The sequence below is a fragment of the Entelurus aequoreus genome, linkage group LG09 (genome assembly GCF_033978785.1).
Source record: "Entelurus aequoreus isolate RoL-2023_Sb linkage group LG09, RoL_Eaeq_v1.1, whole genome shotgun sequence".
Taxonomy (NCBI): Eukaryota; Metazoa; Chordata; class Actinopteri; order Syngnathiformes; family Syngnathidae; genus Entelurus; species Entelurus aequoreus.
The window spans coordinates 20,356,153-20,380,293 of record NC_084739.1 but is presented as its reverse complement, the minus strand read 5'-3'; the positions used below and the strand labels follow the sequence as shown (position 1 = coordinate 20,380,293).

Below are 24,141 nucleotides of genomic sequence, written 5' to 3'. Positions count from 1 at the left end.
ATAAATAAAATAAAAAACATGTAAACAAACAGCTTGGGCCTTAAGAGGTTAAGTGACTTTCACCCCAACAAAATACCCCAGATGATGTAGCGAGATCTGTAATTATACACTAAGGTTACATTTTCACAGAGTCTGTATCTCTCCAATGCTAAATCCTGGACATGTGTACACTACCGTTCAAAAGTTTGGGGTCACTCAAACAATTTTGTGGAATAGCCTTAATTTCTAAGAACAAGAATAGACTGTCAAGTTTCAGATGAAAGTTATCTTTTATTGGCCATTTTGAGCGTTTAATTGACCCCACAAATGTGATGCTCCAGAAACTCAATCTGCTCAAAGGAAGGTCAGTTTTGTAGCTTCTGTAACGAGCTAAACTGCTTTCAGATGTGTGAACATGATTGCACAAGGGTTTTCTAATCATCAATTAGCCTCCTGAGCCAATGAGCAAACACATTGTACCATTAGAACACTGGAGTGATAGTTGCTGGAAATGGGCCTTTATACACCTATGTAGATATTGCACCAAAAACCAGACATTTGCAGCTAGAATAGTCATTTACCACATTAGCAATGTATAGAGTGTATTTCTTTAAAGTTAAGACTAGTTTAAAGTTATCTTCATTGAAAAGTACAGTGCTTTTCCTTCAAAAATAAGGACATTTCAATGTGACCCCAAACTTTTGAACGGTAGTGTATGTTGACAGTACTTATCCATTCTACATCATGTTCATACTTTCACTGCTGCTTTGAACGTTTGTAAACAATGGAGGCTCAAGCCGGCTGCAGTAAAGTAAAAGTAAGCCACGCTACCAGTGACATCGTGAACATACCAACCGATTATATCACTAACTGGTCCATTGCCAAACACAGTAGGCACTGATCCAATTAAAAGTAGTTTTTAAGAAAATCATTATTTTTTTGCAGTAGGAAGGTGACGGTATTGCCTAACACTAGAAAGCTAAGTAAGTTAGCCACACAACAACTCGAGCTAACAATGCTAACGTATCATTCACACATTTCTACCCTACTGTTATTACTTACTGTTTCATTGTCTCCTCCATTGCCATTAATAGTAGTCACCGAGTCCACCATTAAAAGTAGTTTTTTGAAAAACCCATCAGGACTCTTCTCAGCTCATACTCAAAACGACTTCTTCTAGGTTGAAGGCGCAATGCCACAAATCACAAAAGTTCAAAGTAAAGCATTTTTAACTTCAGATGAGGTTGAAAGTTTGTGTAGTGACTTAGGGTGTAACAGTACACAAAAAATTTGGTTCGGTACATACCTCGGTCTAGAGGTCACAGTTCGGTTCATTTTCGGTACAGTAAGAAAACAACAAAATATACATTTTCTGGTTATTTATTTACCAACATTTGTAACCAATGGCGTTATCCTTTTAACATTGCTTTAAAATAGCTCTGTAGCTACTTAATATGTCCGTGTGTACTGTAGAGGAGCAGCGGTTGTACCTCAAATTCCTCCTGGCTGACCAAATTATCGTCTCGGCATAACCCAGACACGGTGTCATTTCTACCAACCAGCTATATTTTGTGTTTCTCCCAAAAGCAAACAAAAAAAATGGCAATTCTTCAAAGTTGTAGTGAGTGCAATATATTAATGCAAACATGTATGTCCCCCAGGTTTTGGGTGCCTTGGTGACACACCCAGCAGATGACAACTTGAAAGGTCTGAATCACAAGTGAGAAGAAAATATGAAGACGCTATTGAACATGATATGCATCCTTGTCAGCTGCACGGTTCATAGTCATTGCCAAACTGATTGCAACAAACCGGTTGCACTTGAGTGGCACTCTAACCAGCAAACTATCCAAATCAACTGGACACTCGTGGAGAATATTTGTCGCACCACTGAAGATTGTGTGGAACTTCACTTCTCTCAGATTTGCCCACTTCAACTGCAACATGGCGACATGCTGTTGATGGATGCCGATGAAACTCTAAAGTCGTATGGGATCCAACTACTCAACGTCTCTAAGGACAACTTCGAGAGCTGTTCTGCAAACGGGTTGACTGAAGACCAGTTTGTTTTCCCTCATCATATAAATAGAAGCGAACAAATGGACAGCAAGTGGCTCAAAGCTGGTCACCAGTACTTCATAGCTCTGCATGACAAAGACAGTCAGCTGTGTAAACTCGGTTTAAGACTCAACGTGACGTTGAAGACCCAGGATTGTCAGTCCTCCCCTCTGGTTCCACTTTGCTCTGGGAATGGTGTTTGTCAAACGGACCAATGGGAACGGGCTTACTACTGTCGATGTCATCACCAATATTCTGGGAAGTTTTGCGAAAAATGTGATGCCTGTTTGAACAACCCCTGTAAAAACAACGGGGTCTGCTTGAGTAACGGATCTTCAGATCCACACCGCAGAATGTATACATGTCTGTGCCCACCACATTTCACAGGTAAGAGCAAAAGACACTCATCACTTTGTTCTCAAAAATCACTGCATTACTCACTTGTCAACCTTTAATGGCACTTAAACAGCAAACAATGGCCAATAGCTCCTAAACATATGAATCTTTGTGGCGGGTGTGTGAGTGACACTGCTGTTTTGTCTGATTTGGTAAACTGACAAATTTGCAAATCCAAATTTGACAGTAGATCTGACAGACTAACATCTTTGCTTCTGAGGATTATCCAGTCAAATCGGATCAGTACACCCCTTGGCTGCCAATAAAGATGGATAATCTTGGATGCAAAACAGCTGTGCAGTTTAGAAAAAGTGAAAGTGCTCATTAAGCGAGCAACTTCAGGTCACCTAATTACCAAAGCTTTAACATCAGAATAAAGAATGATGCCAATTCAATTGTAATATTACAGAAAATGAAACATTTTACCTGATTAAATCTGTAAATTTACAAGCATAAAATATAATATGCAGTTGAGGATACGGCCTCTCGATTATACAAAATGTACTTTGTGATAATGTCATAACAGTACTGTGTGTCCCTATTCCATAGAGCTTGTTTATCAGCACCAAATGTAAAAACCGTCTTCCTCACTTCTTGGCTCGACTTTTTAGAGCACTTCTATCTCTAGCTGGGTCTGCTCTGTGTACATGTCCACCACTTCAGGCTTTGATACACATATTAAGATAAGGCCTTGAGCACTGCCAACTATTGGTCAGTTAGCTGCAGATATGGGAACTTTAAGTTTGATTACTTTGATTTATTTTAGCAAGTAGCAACATTAGCACTGTAGCTACCATGCTAGTGTTGCTAACATTTCTGTCCGCCGACACCACTCCTTAAACGGGACCCATTGATGATTTTAATCTATATTTAACACACTTCCTTGGGGTCTAGATAATAGGTATTGGATATACAAAACCCAAAACCAGTGAAGTTGGCAAGTTGTGTAACTCATAAGTAAAAACAGAATACAATGATTTGCAAATCTTTTTCAATTTATATTCAATTGAAAAGACTGCAAAGACAAGATATTTAATGTTTGAACTGAAAAACGTAATTTTTTTGGCAAATTATCATTAACTTAGAATTTAATGGGAGCCACACATTGCAAACACGTTGGCACAGAGGCATTTTTACCACTGTGTTACATGGCCTTTCCTTTTAACAACACTCAGTAAATGTTTGGGAACTGAGGAGACCAATTTTTGAAGCTTTTCAGTTGGAATTCTTTCCCATTCTTGCTTGATGTACAGCTTAAGTTGTTTGACAGTCTGGGGTCTCCGTTGTGGTATTTTAGGGTTCATATTGCACCACACATTTTCAATGGGAGACAGGTCTAGACTACAGGCAGGCCAGTCTAGTACCCGCAATCTTTTACTATGAAGCCACACTGTTGTAACACGTAGCTTGGCATTGTATTGCTGAAATAAGCAGGGGCGTCCATGATAACGTTGCTTGGATGGCAATATATGTTGCTCCAAAACCTGTATGTACCTTTCAGCATTAAAGGTGCCTTCACAGATGTGTAATTTACCCATGCCTTGGGCACTAATACACGCCCATACCATCACAGATGCTGGCTTTTGAACTTTGCGCCTATAACAATCCGGATGGTTATTTTCCTCTTTGTTCCGGAGGACACGACGTCCACAGTTTCCAAAAACAATTTGAAATGTGGATTTGTCAGAACACTTTTCCACTTTGCATCGGTCCATCTTGGATGAGCTCGAGCCCAGCGAAGACGGCGGCATTTCTGGGTGTTGTTGATAAATGGCTTTCGCTTTGCATAGTACAGTTTTGACTTGCACTTACAGCTGTAACAACAAACTATAGTTACTGACAGTGGTTTTCTGAAATGTTCCTGAGCCCATGTCGTGGTATCCTTTACACACTGATGTCGCTTTTGGATGCAGTACCGCCTGAGGGATCGAATGTCCGTAATATCATCGCTTACGTGCAGTGATTTCTCCAGATTCTCTGAACCTTTTGATGATATTACGGACCGTAGATGGTGAAATCCCTAAATTCCTTGCAATAGCTCCTTGAGAAATGTTGTTCTTAAACTGTTCGACAATTTGCTCACGCATTTGTTCACAAAGAGGTGACCCTCGCCCCATCCTTGTTTGTGAATGACTGAGCATTTCATGGAAGCTGCTTTTATACCCAATCATGGCACCCACCTGTTCCTAATTAGCCTGTTCACCTGTGGGATTTTACGAAATAAATGTTTGATGAGCATTTCTTGACTTTCTCAGTCTTTTTTGCCACTTGTGCCAACTTTTTGGAAACATGTTGCAGGCATCAAATTCCAAATGAGCTAATATTTGCAAAAAATAAAATCTAAAAAAATAATCTTTGCAGTCTATTCAATTGAATATAGGTTGAAAAGGATTTGCAAATCATTGTATTCCGTTTTTATTTACCATTTACACAACGTGCCAACTTCACTGGTTTTGGGTTTTGTACTTTGGTGTGTATTACGTCTAAATGATTCTACACAGTCACATTTATAACCTACTTTCTGCGTGTGTCTGAAACAGTTTGCAGAGGTGTTCTCATTTGATCACAAATGGAACCCTCCATGCCGCAGCCTCTCTAAAAGTATCTATTTATCTTTTAAAAATGTGCACTTTTAAATATATTTACTGCAGACATTTTTTTTTCAGACACAGTCAAAAAATAACCTTCATAAATAATATATAGATTCACCCAATCACACTTTTAGGTACACCTGATCACTCTCGGCTCAATACAGAGCTGCATAAAACAAAACTGCTTTTACCAGCATTTATGTGACTGCATAGCGCAAGTCAATGTTACAATGCGCATGATAGGATTAATTAAAAATAATTATTTATCCTACCTTATCTTGTGCTTCCTCAAACCAAGTAGAAATGTTGCCATGGTGCCGTCTTTTCCCGTGAGAGTTTAGCAGCAAATCCATTTTTGTCGTGGCCCATCTTGACAGAACAATCCTGCGTAGAAGGTTGTGGACAAATGAATATGGAATTATTGATTTTATATACATCAGAGCAGGTGGTACGGCATGAAACAAGAAGAAATGACAATGGAGGGTCTATACAGCAACCATAACAGTCTCACAGACTGAAACTTTGGAGGAGACAGGCCAACAGCATGTACTGGAAATGACCACATAAGTACGTCCGCTACACTGTGACATCACAAATGACCCACTGTAAAAAAAAACAACAACAACTCCAAAATGCAACATTCAGAGGCATCTAAAATATGCAAGAGACATGTACCCCTTTTTATGGGTATTTTAGAAGCAGTCTTGCAGTGCATCTGCATTCACACAGACAGGTGTGCTCATTGGAGAGAGATTTTTTCCATGTAAGAAATATTTTATTAATATATAATTTATGTAAAAAAAATAAACATCATCAAAAAAAAATACTGAAGGACACCAAAACCCATCAATTTAATTTGTTTTAATTAACCCCTTAAGTCCTCAAGCCGCTAAAAAAAATTACAAAATGATATGGCGGAATAGACGATATTTCAATTTTTTTTTTATTTCTGACTGGTCAAAGTGTTGGCACACACGTAGAACAGAGGATTCTTCTGTCCACTGTCTGTCCGTGCAGCACAAGAAACAGAAAACGCAAAAATGGTGCACGCAATACGGTGATGAATGTTGATAAATCACATTGCGTGTGCTCAATAATAATATTTGCATAGTCTCCTCCCACTATTGTGGCCGTTTCGTTGATCAGCATATATTTTGCATATTAATGAAGACAGCGACGCAAAATGGATTGCACGCCTTATTCTGCTCACTTAAGACGCAATGCACTTTGCACACGTTTAGTGGATCAGCTCTGCGTGTGCTATCAGGTTTGCACGTGTTTTAGTACACACTAACCTTTGTTAGATCAGGCCTTTGCTGCTTTATAATAGTGAGTGACTCATTTTAAATGCCAGCCAGTTAAGTTTCTTAAATAAACAAATGACGGACTGAATGACTGAGCACAGCACAGTGTGCCGCTGGCTTGCACGTTACGTACTTACTTGCCTTAAATTAGTTCCCACCAATCGGGTTATATTTAGACAATATGTCAATGATTAGTTAATTAACCGATTTGTGGGGTGCGGGGTTCTAATAAAATAATCTATTTTCATGACTTCGGTTGTCATTTTTTCAAATAAATGCACGATACAGAGCACAAGCATGTTCAATAAAAAAAAATTTTTTTTACTGAATGTATCCAAATAATTATCAACAAAATAGTTAAGGCCTAACACAAATGATGATGGCAAAATTGTTTCACTTTCAAATGACTGTGCTCATTAGAGGTGGGAATCTTTGGGTACCTCAAGATTTGATTACAATTACGATTATGGAGCTACGATTACATGAAACATTTCTTATTGATGCATGTATAATTTATGTATATTGATGCTGTTTTATATTTATTTTCGTTTCACTAAAAAAAGCTTTTATCACTCGCAACTTAAAAAGAAACCGTGCATTTGTAATAAGAAATAGTTAAATGAATTCTCACATTTACTTACTGTAGTTAACGGACTATAAGGCACACTTCAAATCTTTTTTTGTCTCAAAACTCGACAGTGCGCCTTATAACACGGGGCGCCTAATGTAAGGAATACGTTTGGTTGAGCTTACTCCCCTCGAAGCTATTTTATTTGGTACATGGTGTAATGATAAGTGGCAATGAAACATAAGAGATAAGTGTAGACTGCACTTTGATTGCAATATGTCTCAAGTAAACAACACCGACATTTTAGATGTTCCATTGAAAATATAGAACATTACACACGGTGCTCAAAAATCTATCAAAATGTTTTAGTACAACTTTGGTAAGCTTTAAATATACTCTCCCCCCCCCCCCCCCACAATCCACAGTCAAGTATGGCGTGGCTTCATAGTAAACAAGTGCGGGTACTAGACTGGCCTGCCTGTAGTCCAGATCTGTCTCCCATTGAAAATGTGGCGCATTATGAAGCCTAAATGGAGACCCCGGACTGTTGAACAACTTAAGCTGTACATCTAGCAAGAATGGGAAATAATTCCACCTGAAAAGCTTCTAAATATGGTCTCCTCAGTTCCCAAATTTAGTTTCTCAGTTCGAACACTAAATATCTTGTCTTTGCAGTCTATTCAATTGAATATAGCTTGAAAAGGATTTGCAGATCATTGTATTCTGTTTTTATTTACTATTTACACAACTTGCCAACTTCACTGGTTTGGGGTTTTTGTACTAATAGCATATGTTTATTGCCTAACTATGAAGCAATGCTAACAAACAGGTTGCTGATAGATAGGCTTATAGATGCCCCCCCCCACGCCCCCCCCCCTGAACCTGATAGAACACTTTTGGGATGAATTAGAATGGAGACTGAGAGCCAGGCCTTCTCAACCAACATCAGTGTGTGACCTCACCAATGCACTTTTGGAAGAATGGTCGAAAATTCTTATAAACACACTACGCAACCTTGTGGACAGCCTTCCCAGAAGAGTTGAAGCTGTAATAGCTGCAAAAGGTGGACCGACATCATATTGAACCCTATGGGTTAGGAATGGGATGGCACTTCAAGTTCATATGTGAGTCAAGGCAGGTGGCCAAATACTTTTGGCAATATAGTGTATAATCTTATGTTGGTTGGTTGTCTGTTCACATATCAACTTTCTTTGTGTTAGGAACAAACTGCTCTGAAGTCATTGGAAAGGAAAACTGCAAGAGGATGTGCACCGAAGGGACGTGCGTTCAAGTGTCATCGACCTCCTTCAAATGCTTTTGTAGGGCCGAATTCTCAGGTAGGCAGTTTAGCAAATCCAACCGTGACATTCACTTCGGGGCCTCTCTCTCTGGAAAAGGTCAAAGCTGAAAACTTTTTTTTTCGATCAAAGATCAGCATTTTCTCACAGGCTTTAAATTTGATCCCGCTTTATATTTGTAATCATAATCATCGCAGCAGCTGCATTTTAAATCAAACACTTCAGAAAGCGACATTAAGAGGGGCTGATATACAGCTGTAGAAAAGCCACAAAGAGCTGTGGGCTAACAGAGCGTGTCACAGTTTATAAAACACAAGTTTACAGCTACTAATTAAAATGTCATTTATATTACATTGTTCCTGCTGATCACATTATTTCAGAAGTTTGATACAGCTGTGAGTTTTCAAAAGTTGATAGCTGCCACATTTATTAATTCAGTTATAACTCACACAAGATTTCACAATGATGAAACTACAGTCGGAAGGGGAGTCATCTGGCCAGTTTGTTGCGCTTTACCTGACACAGGAAACGTGGCGAATGGTGGGGGCAGGGGATGCACTATCCACTTTATGACTAGATGGCATTAGAGTGTTGAATATCTTCAATCAATCAATCAACGATTATTTGTATAGCCCTTAATCCCAGGTGGCTCGAAGGGCTGCACAAACCACAATGACATCACTGTGCGAGTCCAATTCATTCAGGGCAAGCAGATGATTGGCGGAGGTCTCCATTCAGGTCATAGAAGAGTGGTCCACATGACTTAGAACAGCTAGCAGTTCCTCCAGACTGGTATTTGTCAGGTTCAAACACTGTTGACATCTATTAAACAGACAAAGAAGCAAGGAATCAAACAGATACAGAATTAAATTTAGCTCAATTGAGGAGAAACATCTGGGCTGTACTCTTGCACAGTGTCCCACCACGATCTGACGAAAGATTGTACGCCGTGCAACCATTTTTTTGAGGATTTTGGAGATAAAGGGAAGGTGGGACCATGAGGTCAGGATCAAGGTTAAATCATCTGAGCAGAGGATGAATAACCACTTTTTTGAGTGGGTTCATTTATTATTTGTGTAAAATCACAGCTATAATGATAAATGGGTTATACTTGTATAGCGCTTTTCTACCTTCAAGGTACTCAAAGCGCTTTGACAGTATTTCCACATTCACCCATTCACACACACATTCACACACTGATGGAGGGAGCTGCCATGCAAGGCGCTAACCAGCACCCATCAGGAGCAAGGGTGAAGTGTCTTGCCCAAGGACACAACGGACGTGACTAGGATGGTAAAGGTGGGGATTGAACCCCAGTAACCAGCAACCCTCCGATTGCTGGCAGGGCCACTCTACCAACTTCGCCACGCCGTACCCTTCAATTCTAGTCTGGAGCACCACCCACGGAGGGTCTGACGGGGTACTCATATGGACATTAAAATGCCCCGTTATAATTATATTATCTGCGTGCGTCACTAGATCAACGACAAACTCTGAAATTCACTGATAAAGTTCCAATAGGGCCCAGGGCGGCAATATATAACAGCCAGTTGAAGAGGTAGCGATGTGACAGACCTCATAGTAAGCACCTCAAATGATTTATATTCATTACGGTTAAGGGTAAGGTTCAAGTTTTCATTGGATATTAGTGCGACCCCTCCACACTTTTTAAGGGGACGGGAAATATGTGCAGTCAAAAAATTTATCTGGTTACAGCCAAATTGCACTGAGACCAATGTCGTTAAGATTGTTGTCTCTAATGAACTCATTAACTAATAACACTTTTTGAGGTAATGATATGATATCTTAAAAGCCCATATTATAGGTAGAGGGCTGTTTTAAGGATTTTTTGTTAATGTTATACGTACCGGTAGTACTGATAATAATAACGTTACGTTTATTTTGTGTTGTGCGCCTTAAATAATTTCGATCACATCTAGGAATTAATATGATGAGGATTTTGAGATTATTTGCTTGGTGCTGCGATAGATTGAACGCGTCATAATTTGGCACCTCAGTAGAATGCATGTTCACCTCTGGCACAGTCACTACAGAAAAAAATATTATGTGAGTTATGAATTAATCTACAAGAAATGCTATGTGTGCAGGAATTTTCCAGCCTGGCGCTGGTTAGTTCTAGCTTAACTGCCTCCTCACCCGGACTAACAAACACTGTAATTGTAATATTTTTATAATTTATTTTATATATATTTTATAATAATTTCCGAGCTTGCTTTAGTGTAGTTAGTCATGGTTGACTATACAATACAAAATAAAGCCATTGTATGTTAATAATACTAACACAGACACTTGTAAACATGTTAGCACATTTGCTAATGCTAAAAATGCTAGCCTGACTACATTACAATAACAATTATACATGAAAACACTCCTACAGACTTCACACATGGAACAGTTCAGTAAGTATGAATTGTTTTAGTTATATTGTAAAATGTACAAAAGTTGGAGGAGTATATTTCCGGCACGAAACACGAACTACATTTTCAACCCGCAGCAGCTGCAGTGAGCAAACTTCAAAAGATGGCGCCATACCACAAACAGTAACACACATTTTCAGTGTTGCTGTCAGTGTAGTGTGTAAACAGTTTGTTGAATACAAAACATTATGGCCGAAAAATCCATAAATTAGCCGCACCATTTCATAAGCCGCAGAGTCCAAAGCGTTGGAAAAAAGTAGTTTATAGTCCAGAAAATAAGGTATGTAGAGTTTACGCTGTATTATCAAAAAAACGTATTTATAAGATATTACCAACTTAGGGTGTTTTACTAAAACAATTCCTTTTACCACTCTTCTAATTGGATATAATCCTTAATTGCCGCTGCTCTCCCTGCTGAGCTGTCTCTTTGGGTGTTTTTCCAAAGTCGTGCTTTCCCTGCTGTCCCATCAGCTTCTTGGGAGTTCCTTTGCAGCTTATTCTTCCTCCTCTTCTCTGCTACATGTTCCTCATTAATCAAGCAGAAGCTGGTGGCTGCTCCATAGCTGGCTGCCCTCATAGGCCAAAGTCTATGCGCACAGAATAATGAGCTGAGCTCGTGGGACGTTTCAAATGAGATTTTCTTTTGTTTTGACTGTCCTCCACTCTACCTCAGGGGTATTCCTTGTAGAGTATTAACATCTTTATTGGTCCCTTTCAATTTGCCATGAGGTGTTAATTGTTTGTATCTCTCTTTTATTTGTTCACAGCAAATTTACATTTTTGAAATATAATTACTAACAAGTTTGCAATTACCACCCTTGTTGACCAATTGAATGCTAGTGGATAGTGATGAATAAATAGTTATCCCTTTACTGCACATTTTTTGGAATCTTGCCTTTCATTCAAAATTCTTATGTGAGACAAGCACATACTTGTCTTTCTCTTTTTTATGAATTGTAAATTGTAAATAAACGCTTGCATAAGGTTGCTAATTATGCGACTAATGTGGATTAGACTATTCTGCCTATAAAGCCTTCTAAAGAGCATCACATGCTGTAAGTATAAATGTAATGTAGTAATAGGCTCATTCATAATAACGTGTAATATTTACCGTATTTTGCTCATTTTAACCATTATCGAAACAATTTGGCGGAGCATTGATTTCACAGAGTGCAGTGCAAAGTTTGCCTGTTCCTTTAACAACAACTACCACCATTACAGAATTAATGAGAGCCAACAATGACATATTTGGGACAAATTATTATCTAGAACCTTATATTTTTTTAGCCTGCGAGGATGAACTACAAGTTTCGCTCGTGAAACACTAAGCATCATGTTTCAGTAGTGCTAAGTAGGGCTAGGCAATAAAATAATATCAATATACGCTGAACAAAAGTATAAACGCAACACTTTTAGTTTTGCTCTCATTTTTTATGAGTTGAACTCAAAGATCTATAACTTTTACTAAATAGACAAAAGATTAATTCCTCTCAAATATTGTTCACAAATGTGTCTAAACTGGGTTAGTGAGCATTTATTCTTTGCCAAGATACTATTAAAATTGTCCAGGTCCTTGATGTCATGGACAACAATTACTCTTGCTTCTGGACCTCCATTCAGCTTGATGTAGATTTTACAGTTGGCGCTCCAAGTTCCCTGGATTTTTCCCTGCCTTCTCAAGTCGCGTGCTTTCTTGGCAATTCCAGCATTACGTTTTGTGAGATGCTCATTCATGTACACATGTGTTCCCTTCAGCTTCTTTCCCTGTCTCAGCAATGCCATTTTAGATTTTCTGTTTACGAGTTTCACAAGCACGACTGGAGTGGCGTTGTTGTTTCTTCCGTTCAGTGGGATGCATGTTTCGATGGTATTAATGTCAATTTCAATTTATTTTGATTGCAGAAAGTTGACCACTTGCTGTTCTGCTGAGACCATATCCATTTCATCTGGTTCACCTTCATTATTCACAGCTTTCGCATAGGATCTTGGTTTAATTCGGTGCCCTGTCACAATGATATCATTCATTCGTTTATCCTGATCCATTTCATCTATGATGTTCCTCAGCATGTTTTTGTCTTCTTGAAGGATCGTCATTTGTTTGCTCATTTCAGTGGCTTCTTTATTTCTGGAGTTGTTCTCTTTTTTCATTTCTTTAATTTCTTCTTTCATTTCTTTCATATCCTCTTTCCATCCATCCATCAATTCTTCCAATTTTTCTATCATTTCTTCTTTAAATTCCTGGAGTATTTTTTGTAGTATCCCTTCTTGAATCCCATCATGTCCTGTGCCCAGCTTCAAATCAGTCTTTCCAGTCAATCCTTTAACTTTTGGCATCGCGGCAGTCACTGACGTCAGCGCCTCTTATGTCTTAAGGGCAGTTACTTCTTTAGCAAATAACAGAAAAATCCGCAGCTTATTCCAAAATGATTGTGTGTCTGTCTCCTATGTAATTGCGCTCTGGAATAATATTGTGAATGACATCTGCTGGGTCAAAACATGGTCCCTTCCTAACAGGTATTTACTTACCAACAAAGTCAAAGAGATATCTTTTAAAATCATTCATCGTTATTACCCTGTAAAGACTGTGATGGTTAGATACAAGAAGGACATTGATGTTACCTGCACCTTATGTAACATGCATCCAGAGACTGTTTACCACCTGTTTTGGACTTGTGAAAGCACTCGATCACTATGGCAGGGCATCTGTCGCTTCATCCTGGACAATATTCATGACAAATGTGTGCTTTGTTTTAAAGATGTGATATTTGGTTTTACACTATATGAACAAAAATTTGAAAAGGAATTTTACCTTTGCAACCTCATTATACTATTGGCTAAGTTTTATATTCATAAATGTAAGTTTCTCAATACCCGACCTGTCTTTTGTGCCTTTAAAAAAGAGTTAGAACTGTACATTAAGACACTCTCTACCTCTAGCAACCAGAAAGCTGTGAAGACGATTATGCTGTGTTCCAAATTTGAGTTGTTTACTGAAATTGAGTGAGCCTATGGCTTTGCACTTTGTTTATATTATATATATGTTTTTTTTGCATTCTATTTTAGTTACTTTGAATTTATAACCCCCTGGCGCTGCTTTGTATTCTTTTTGTACTGTTTTGTACTACTTTTGTACTTATTTGATTGTTGAAATGTTGAAATGTATAAATAAAACTTTAAAAAAAAAATACAAAAAAAAGTTACTTCTTTAGCGACTTGCGGCACTTTTAACTTGTTTTTTCAACAATTTCGTACCTTGCGCCGTTCAGAGATCAATTTGAGGTGTCAGCCTGTCAACTTATATCACTCTGCGACGTCGGGATCACTTTAAAACAGCTGTAAACTCGCCGTAACTTTTGGTTGCTAGGCAACCGCTTTGAACTGCGGGAGGCGCCTTTGGCTTGCGGCTAACGGCTCTTCCACTCGCCTTATTTCAGCGTATCAGTGCCTCTCAACTGACCAAAATCAGATCGAAGATGCCAGGTGACTCTCCTGTGGCTGTGATCGCAAATCAGTGGTCAAATCAGTGGTCAAAATCTTCAGACTTAACAAAAACTCCGGTAGCAGAAGCGGAGCTTTTCTTCTTTGCGTCCTTTCTCATTGACAGGAAGTGACGTCGATAAAGTAATCGTATTTATCTCATCATATGAAATATGACTTACTTCACTAATTATTATTATTAAATTCTTACTATTATGTATTTATTTATTTTTATTGTGATTACTTATGGAGTTTATTGTGAAAAAATTGTGAACAGGAAGTGAACAAAAAGTTTCGCAACTGTTATGTAAAGAAAAGGGGTAGGATTAAATAAGCTCTGCGTCTTCCTACTCCTTTTCGAACATGTTGAAAAGAAACTGGAAATTGTGATGTATCATGTTGTATGCTTGCATGTTCGAAATAAACTCAAACTCAAACTCAAAGATAATCCATCCCACCTCACAGGTGTGGCATATCAAGATACTAATTATACAGCACAAATTTTGCACAGGTGTGCCACAGCACTCTGAAATGTGCAGTTTTGTCACACAGCACGATGCCAGCGAAGTTTTGAGGGAGCGTGCAGTCGGCATGCTGACTGCAGGAATGTCCACCAGAGCTTTTGCCCATGAATTGAATGCTCATTTATCAACCATAAGCGAAAGGGACAAGCGGTAGAAAATGGATGGATGGAAACTGTTTCCAAAGGCGTTTCAGAGAATTTGGCAGTACATCCAACCGTCGTCACTACCGCCAACCACATGTAACCACACATGCCCAGGACCTCCATATCCAGCAGGTGCATTTCATGATCGTCTGAGACCATCCACCCGGACAGCTGCTGCAACAATTGGTTTGCATAACCATATAATTTCTGCACAAACAGTCACAAACTGTCTTAGGGAAGCTCATCCGCACGTTCGTCGTCCTCATCAGCGTCTCGACCTGACTGCAGTTTGTCGTCGTAACCGACTTTAGTGGGCACATGCTCACATTCGATGGCGTCTGGTACGTTGGAGAGGGATTCTCTTCACAGATGAATCCCGGTTTTCACTGTTCAGGGCACATGGCAGACAGCATGTGTGGTGTCGGGTCGGAGAGCGCTTTGCTGATGTCAACGTTGTGAATCGAGGGGCCCATGGTGGGGGTGGAAGTTATGGTATGAGCAGGCGTATGTTATGGACAACGAACGCAAGTGTATTTTATTGATGGCATTTTGAATGCACAGAGATACTGTGACGAGATCCTGAGGCCCATTGTTGTGCCATTCACCCGAGACCATCACCTCATTCTGCAGCATGACAATGCACGGCCCCATGTTGCAAGGATCTCTATACAATTCCTGGAAGCTGAAAACATCCTAGTTCTTGCATGGTCAGCATACTCACCGTGTACTGCAGGGATGTCCAAAGTGCGACTCGGTGGCCATTTGCGGCCCGTAACTAATTGTTTACTGGCCCGCCACACATTCTGGAAATACTATTGTAAAAATAAAAAAAGAACATTAAAAAAAGTGGAATGAGGTGAAATCTAATGAGAAAAAGTTGCAATGTTGACACAAAAGCTGCCATGTAGGCTGTTTTTTTTTCTTTTGTCTTTCTTTATTTTTCTTTTTTTGCCATTGCTCAAAAAAAAAATAATAATGACAAAAGAATCCATGTTATAATGAATTATTTTCAGGGCTCCAATTACTTCAAATATTTCACTTTAAAATGTTTTATGTGGTAAATATTGCATATATTGTGTAGTAGCCATATAAAAACATCAAAGTTTTCTTTGACAAAAGCGCATAAAACAAACAAAATAATTGTTCCAGCATAAAATCGACAGATATATCTGAAGTTGATCTCGTAACTAAAGTGTTGAAAGTAAAAGAAAAACCTAATAAAAATGTATCACTTTATGGGTGGGGCACCTTTTGGATCCCAAATACATTTAGTGATTTTTTATTTATCTTTTCACTGTGATTACTCAAAAATATGAAATAATTAAAATCAATGGTGTCCTGCATTATTGATCTTTTAGGGCCATAATTACTAAATACTGCATATTTCAGTTTTACTATGAAAAAACTAAGTTGTTTTTGACAGAAAAGCCATAAAACATTTTTTTTAATGTGTATTACTTTATATCAACTTGAAGTTGATATAGAGATTTACTGTAAGCGTTAAATAATAATTAAAAAAAATAATAATCTGACTTTTTTTTTACATTTTAATGACTGAGACCCTTTATGGTCCCCGGGACCCCTAAAGGTAAAATAAATACAAAATCCATATATTTTGTTATGGTTTGAAAATGAAAAATATCAAAATGGCCCCCACATGCTTTAATTTTTCCGTGTGCGGCCCTCAGTGGAAAAAGTTTGGACACCCCTGGTGTACTGTATGTCACCTACTGAGCATTTTTGGGATGCTGTGGATCTGCGTATATGACAGCGTGTTCCAGTTCTTGCCAATATCCAGCAACTTCGCACAACCATTGAAAAAGAGTGGACCAACATTCCAATCAACAACCTGATCCACTTTATGTGTGAGGCAAATGCCCCCCCCCCCCCCCCCCCCCAATAAAGCAAAACTGCACATTTCTTGGTGGCCATGGTCTGATGACCCCCTGGTGCAGATGGCTCCTGTGATAGTGTTTACTCACATGACTCCTCTGTACTCAGCCATGCAAACATTTGTCCGTATAGTTGCAAATGTGTGTATGTCGTGTGTGTGTGTTTGTGTTTGGTATCTGCATCTGTGCATACGTATGTGATAATGGGGGATGTGGGTCACCGGGGTATTGTTTTTAACTTTGTAAAGCACTTTGCATTGCATTTCTTTTATGTATGAAAAGCGCTTTATAAATAAAGTTTGATTTGATTTGTTTTGATATCACAGAACTAGTTAAGCGCTTAAGTTGAGGTACGACATACAGTAATAGAACAATGTAAAAATCATGCAATATAAAAGATAAAACAACTAACCAAAAGTACTCATTACTTATGTAGCAATTTTTACTTTTGTAATATGTGTGTTGCAGTTTACAAAAGGAGCAACTTTATGTGTAATGCTGTTAAAGAAAATTCAATTTGGGGAATGTAAAATAAGCAGTGGCACAAGCAGCCCCTGAAGTTGCATGCGGGGAGATTGATAGCCGCAGAGGAGGCCAGGAGGTGCCTCTGGGACAGGAGCAGTGTTGGATCAGCAGGGGATTAAAGAAAATATGCAAGGAAAAGAGACACGGCAAAGATAAATGTGCAGACACCTCAAGAGGAACATAACTATGAAAAGCCTGGGCAGAGACATCATCGTCAAATCTGATTCACCTTCAAACTCTGGTGAATTCATTTCTTCCTAATTGTGTCCTGCGCAGTTGCGCTTAATGGAAAATGTCGGTCAATCCACTTTGAAAATTGCTAACATCCAAAATGAGAACCCAGAACATATTCTAATTTAAAATATAATCAACATAATTATTTAAGTTGGGCATCATATATTGTGATATTTGCTCACAGGTTGATTGTTTTTAACAGATACAGAGTCAGACCTCGCTCCACTCCGGATTCCATGTTGTATTTTTTTATTTAAACAATAACACCAGTGCCACCTCAGGAACAAAGCGGCATTACAGTATGATATAGAATAGTACACAAGTGCATTTTAACCTGATCAGCTAATTAGTTTACTTAAATCTGATCCATTAATTCAACAACCATCAAAGGCGTTATAATACTGTATACTGTATTCAATTGCTGAAAATCATATTTCCCATAATATTAAACATGAATTAATAATCTATTGACAGCTGAATGAGGGTTTTATCGTGTCTAAATAAAAGTGTGTTAAATAATCACAAAACAGGCAATATCTACTTTTATTAGATCATTTTCACTTTGCTGCAACTTACAATCATGAAGGTACATACCAAAGAAGTGTACTTAATGTGTAATAACATATTTCATGATACAATAATCTGATTTAGGCTGAATACATAAAGCATCCAGAAGTATATTTTGCCATAAATGTACACATTTAATATATACTGTGATTGAGAACTCCTTATGAGCTATGACAACTCTAATGTAAAAAAAAATGAAATCCACCCCAAATGACAATGCTGTTGTTGCCAAAAAGTGATTTTTTTTTGTAAAGTAAAAAAAAAAGGTGAAATCAACCCTAAATGGCAAACAGTGCACTTTCAGCTTTTTAAAGGGTACTTCAAGAAGCAAACAGTACAGTAGTTACTATGTTGTGATTTATGTAAGCGTCATTTATGCACCGATAAGATGTATCAATATCAAAATATTACTTTGAATGCCTTTTACAAGTAATCAGAACAGTATGCACGTTGTAATGATATATGTAATTTTCTTAAGAGTTTTCTAGTAATGCATGCACAGATGAGATGTGTCAATATCAAAGTGTTGCTTTGGGTCACTTTTTGGCAACCACTAATACATTGATTTAATGAATGTATCCAAACACTATAAATATTTATTATGTGCATGGACAAAGAACAGTTAATATTATTTGTAGCTTGTAAACAAGAAAGAGGTTTCAGCACATCAACATCAGATCAGCAACAGTCCTTTACAAACTCATTATTACCGTAGAGATGGCCAACTCCTTCATTTTTCGGACACAATAAAGCAGCGGTTCTTAACCTTGTTGGAGGTACCGAACCCCACCAGTTTCATATGCGCATTCACCAAACCCGAACCGTAATCATAAAATGATGTTATTATATTAAAGAAATACTAATAGATATATATTTTACAAACAGAAAGATACAGGAATGTACACATAATCGAATGTTTACATCTCATTGTGCAACATGTGAATGTTTTAGTGGAAACTAAATGCGATATCTGAAAGGGGTACACGTTATTTCCAAAGTAGGACCCCCCACCCAGACATATAATACTAGTACACAGCTCATGAAAAACAATATGTTATAATCATTGTGAGTGGGCCAAAACACTTATATTAGAAAATAATCTCATGGAAATGACTGCTGTCATTTGATTATGATAATAAAACATTGAACTTGTTATTTAGTCAGGTTTGGGACTGATGTGTTGCAGGTGTGACCACAGTGCATTTGCACATCTGACGTCGCTCACATGCGCTCCACCGAATGCTCAAGGAGTTTTTGCGTTTGCTCACACATATGGAAAATTAGAGGGAACATTGTTTGGGGGTATCCATAATACGCCGATAGGGAAAGTTTTTATTTACACGATGAGTCGGGTGTGTCTTGACCTCCGCGGCGGAGGCTCTGCCGAAACCCCTGAGGCCGACTCACCGAACCCCTAGGGTTCGATCGAACCCAGGTTAAGAACCACTGCAATAAAGGATTAAATAATTTCAAACACATTTTGTTACAATAAACAAAGTGTTTGTCTTACATGTAGTAATCATTTGCGGACAAACAAAGCCCCAGCAGTGCAGCTATAACAAGTGGTGTGTGCTTCCGCGGCGGGAGTATGTTGCTGATGGCATCATACGGTATAGCGTAAAAAATAAAATGTGTCCTCTTCCCTTTCCTCCAGGTGTACACATACTACGAGGTGGAACATGCTAAATCCATAGATTTTGTTTTTCGTTGTGGTAAATCTAAAATTCTCATCTCGCATATATTCAGCCTCTGATTGTCTCTCCTTTGTAACTAACCCCCTTCATAATGTATGCTGTTAACAAACTGGGATTGGATATATTCCGAACTTGTCCCACAAAATTAAACATGATTGACATTTTTGTCTCCTTTAAATTGATTAATATGTCGGTTAATATCTTGGTCAACATGCCTTTGTTTTGATAAGTTGTTGTCTTATTTTTACCTGCTCCGATGTAACAAAACAAAACCAAATAAAATAAACAGCTTCCGGCCCAAGTTGACTCACTGGGTGGGGACGCCCCATGCCGCCATGTCTGCATTGGTTTAAATCGATCGTTTTAAATTTAAATTGATCATTTTATTCTATACAAAAAAACTGCAATCTAGTTCTGCGATTCAATAAAGTATTGATGTCAGTAATTCAGGACCAAGAACAAAAGTCCAAAAACTACTTTACACAACTTTTTTTTTTAAATATATCTTCAATCAATCAATCAAAGTCTATTTATATAGCCTTTAATCACAAATGCCTCAAAGGGCTACAAAAATGACATCCTCTGCTCTGATCCCACATCAGGGCATATTTAATACCTGACGTTTTATAAGAATATACCTCTTATAAGTCAACAACCAGATAACAGATTAGGTGTCCAGTTTAAAGTGTGACATGATTTAAAAATTTGAGAGTTTACTTTTGTATTTTACATGAGTTATTATTTGTACAAACATGGTGCAAAGTAATTCATGATTTGTTAAAACATGTTAGTGGCTAGCTAGTTAAAATGGGATATTGTGATTTCACAAGACTGTCTTAGAAGTGATCATTTGAAAATGTTCAATTTGAAAAATGTGCACTTGGAGAAAATATAAAAATAAAGTATTGCATATTGATATTTATCTGTTTCTATATATATTTATTGTGAGAAATCATTAAGATAATCAGTGTTTCCACAAAGATAAATATAATTAATTATTAATAATAACAGAGTTAAAGGTAAATTCAGCAAATTGGCTATTTCTGGCAATTTATTTAAGTGTGTATCAAACTGGTAGCCCTTCGCATTAACCAGTACCCAAGAAGTAGCTCTTGGTTTCAAAAAGGTTGGTGACCCCTGCTCTTTAGGATGCCCCGTTTTGTGGGCGGTCTTATTTACGTGGCACCACTTCGACAGCGTCTTCTACCTGTCATTTTTGTTGCTTTTAGCCCTTCCACAGCGGGTCTACTGACAGATTAAGTTGGAACTGTACACTACTTTGTATTAAAAGTGACAACAGTGGAGGATGAACGCCTCACAACAAGAGGACAAGATGATAGAGAAAATGAAGGAGCTTATTGACTATGGCGTCGGACTGCGATGGCGGACACGCGCAAATTTTCAGGAACAACAGCATGTAAGAAAAGTTGGTTTTGCATATTAGGCTGAAACCAAATGCCAGATAATATTTTGGGGTCCTTATACACACACCATAATAATACCCTTATGATGAAGCACAGTACGTCTGACTACGGTAGTCATAATGCTCTGACAACCAAGCGGTGCAGCTTAATAGCTTACCAAAGTCGCACTAAAACATTGACAGATTTTTGAGCGCTGTGTGTAATGTTCAATATTCTCAATGAAACATTAACATTTTTGTCTTACCAGTTTTTGCTACAGTCATTTATTGAACAGACTTCTTTCAACCTGCAGTCCACACGTATCTCTAATGTGTGACTGCCATCTATTGGTCACACTTATCATTACACCATGTGCCATATAACATTGGTTCGAGGTCAGCACAACCAGAAATAATTCATACACAAGGCGCACCAGGCACCAAGGTGCATTGTCGATTTTTTGAAAAAATGAAATGATTTTAAGTGTGCCTTATAGTCCGGTAATTAAGGTTCTATACCGTCCTCAAGGGACAATACTATATAAATTAAACTTGGAAACAACTTTAAGTAGTCCATGTACAGTCAACAAAGTCATGTGGTCTACATAGTGAACATCAACCTGGTGAACATGTCCACATTTTGTCAATGTGTGAATATTTAAAGGCCTACTGAAATTAAATGTTCTTATTGAAATGGGGATAGCAGATCCATTCTATGTGTCATACTTGATCATTTCGCGATATTGCCATATTTTTGCTGAAAGGATTTAGTAGAGAACATCAACGATAAAGTTCGCAACTTTTGGTCGCTGATAAAAAAAGCCTTGCCTGTACCGGAAGTAGCGTGACGTCGCAGGTTGAAGGGCTCCTCACATTTCCCCATTGTTTACACCAGCAGCGAGAGCGATTCGGACCGGGAAAGCGACGAATACCCCATCAATTTGAGCGAGGATGAAAGATTTGTGGATGAGGAATGTGAGAGTGAAGGACTAGAGTGCAGTGCACGACGTATCTTTTTTCGCTCTGACCGTAACTTAGGTACAAAGGCTCATTGGATTCCACACTTTCTCCTTTTACTATTGTGGATCACGGATTTGTATTTCAAACCACCTCGGATACTATATCCTCTTGAAAATGAGAGTCGAAAACGCGAAATGGACATTCACAGTGACTTTTATCCCCACGACAATACATCGGCGAAGCACTTTAGCTACGGAGCTAACGTGATAGCATCGGGCTTAATTGCAGATAGAAACAAAGTAAATAAACCCCTGACTGGAAGGATAGACAGAAGATCAACTATACTACCAAACTCTGGACCTGTAACCACATGGTTAATGCTGTACCGCCTGGTGAAGCCTAGCAATGCTGTTGCTAATGACGCCATTGAAGCTAACTTAGCTACGGGACCTCGACAGAGCTATGCTAAAAACATTAGCTATCCACCTACGCCAGCCCTCACCTGCTCATCAACACCCGTGCTCACCTGCGTTCCAGCGATCGACGGCGCGACGAAGGACTTCACCCGATCATCGATGCGGTCGGCGGCTAGCGTTGGATAGCGCGTCTGCTGTCCAACTCAAAGTCCTCCTGGTAGTGTTGCTGCAGCCAGCCGCTAATACACCGACCCCACCTACAGCTTTCTTCTTTGCAGTCTCCATTGTTCACTAAACAAATTGCAAAAGATTCACCAGCACAGATGTCCAGAATACTGTGGAATTTTGAGATGAAAACAGAGCTGTTTGTATTGGGATACAAGGTGTCCCAATACTTCCGCTTCAACCATTGACGTCACGCGCAAACGTCATCATACCTAGACGTTTTCAACCGGAAGTTTCCCCGGAAATTTGAAATTGCACTTTATAAGTTAACCCGGCCGTATTGGCATGTGTTGCAATTTTAAGATTTCATCATTGATATATAAACTATCAGTCTGCGTGGTCGGTAGTAGTGGGTTTCAGTGGCCTTTAAGTCCTGATCTTTTAAAAGTTTGCATGTATTAAAACATGTGTCAACGTGACAGCGCACACAAAGCTGAGCTAAACTCGAGCACAGAGGATTGCATCTCTTAAATGAGCAAAAATAGTGAGTGCAATCCATTCAGCCTGGCTGTGTTCGTGTATATGCAGAATAGATGCTGATTATTGAGAACACCCCCAATACTGGAGGAGATGTAAATATAAGCATTTAGCACAGGCAATGTGATTTATCAATGCTAAAACAGATCCACAGCTGCTGTTTTCCGTCTATATTGAGCTTATTTGAAATGTGCGTACAAACTGATTTCCGAGCGCGGCCACCGAGAGAGAGTGATTTCACCACACCGAGTGTGTGTGTGACTATCAGTGGTACTTTAACTTTACCTATTAAACTGGCACAGTCACGCACAAAGGGCTGTGAGAAAGGAGGTGATCGCGCTGCAAAGACAGACGGTCGGCAGAGAATTGCCCGTCCTGCGTATGTCAAGATATTTGGACTTTCATAAATAAAAAACAATAACATAGCATATGATGAGCATATAATGTCATGAATGTGGAGGGAAATGAGTGTCTACTTGGGCACAGTCGGTGTACAAGCAAAAGATGGTCTGCACCACTTTTGCACTTGTCAATTGCGCACACAGTCTTAGTTGTTCACCCGCAATTCACACGCAATTTTATAGTTTGCACACGCTATTTAGCACTTGTTATTTGGATCTTAATAGATCAGGCCCTAAGTGTGAAAACTATTGTTTTGCCTAAATCCTTGTGGGCATAGAAGTTGCAGGACAGGTGTTTATTTGAGTTCAGGTTCACCTTTCCTAGCGAGGCACTTGTCATCTTGGAGGTGTGTTTGGACTCCTTATCATGTTGGAAAAGTGCCATGTAGCCCAGTTTCAGACAGGCTTCAGAATGTCACATTAAATGCTGGAGTTCATGTTTTCCATCAATGTACTGCACCTCCCCAGTGCCAAAAGCACTGAAACAGCCCCAGACCATAACCGCTGCCATGCTTGACTGTAGGCAAGACACAAATAATTTGGTACTCACTTGTGTGCCAGCTGTTTGGACA

The 24,141-nt window shown here is 38.8% G+C and overlaps 1 protein-coding gene across 1 annotated transcript in view; it reads left to right on the top strand.

The window, feature by feature from the left end:
• Positions 1-24,141, top strand: part of eys (eyes shut homolog) — a 635,999-nt gene that overhangs the window by 34,156 nt on the left and 577,702 nt on the right. Inside the window, exons 2-3 of the mRNA XM_062058295.1 lie at positions 1,641-2,424; positions 8,117-8,233. Of these exons, the coding sequence (XP_061914279.1) occupies positions 1,713-2,424; positions 8,117-8,233 (829 nt within the window). The 5' untranslated portion in view covers positions 1,641-1,712. The remainder of the gene's footprint in view (positions 1-1,640; positions 2,425-8,116; positions 8,234-24,141) is intronic.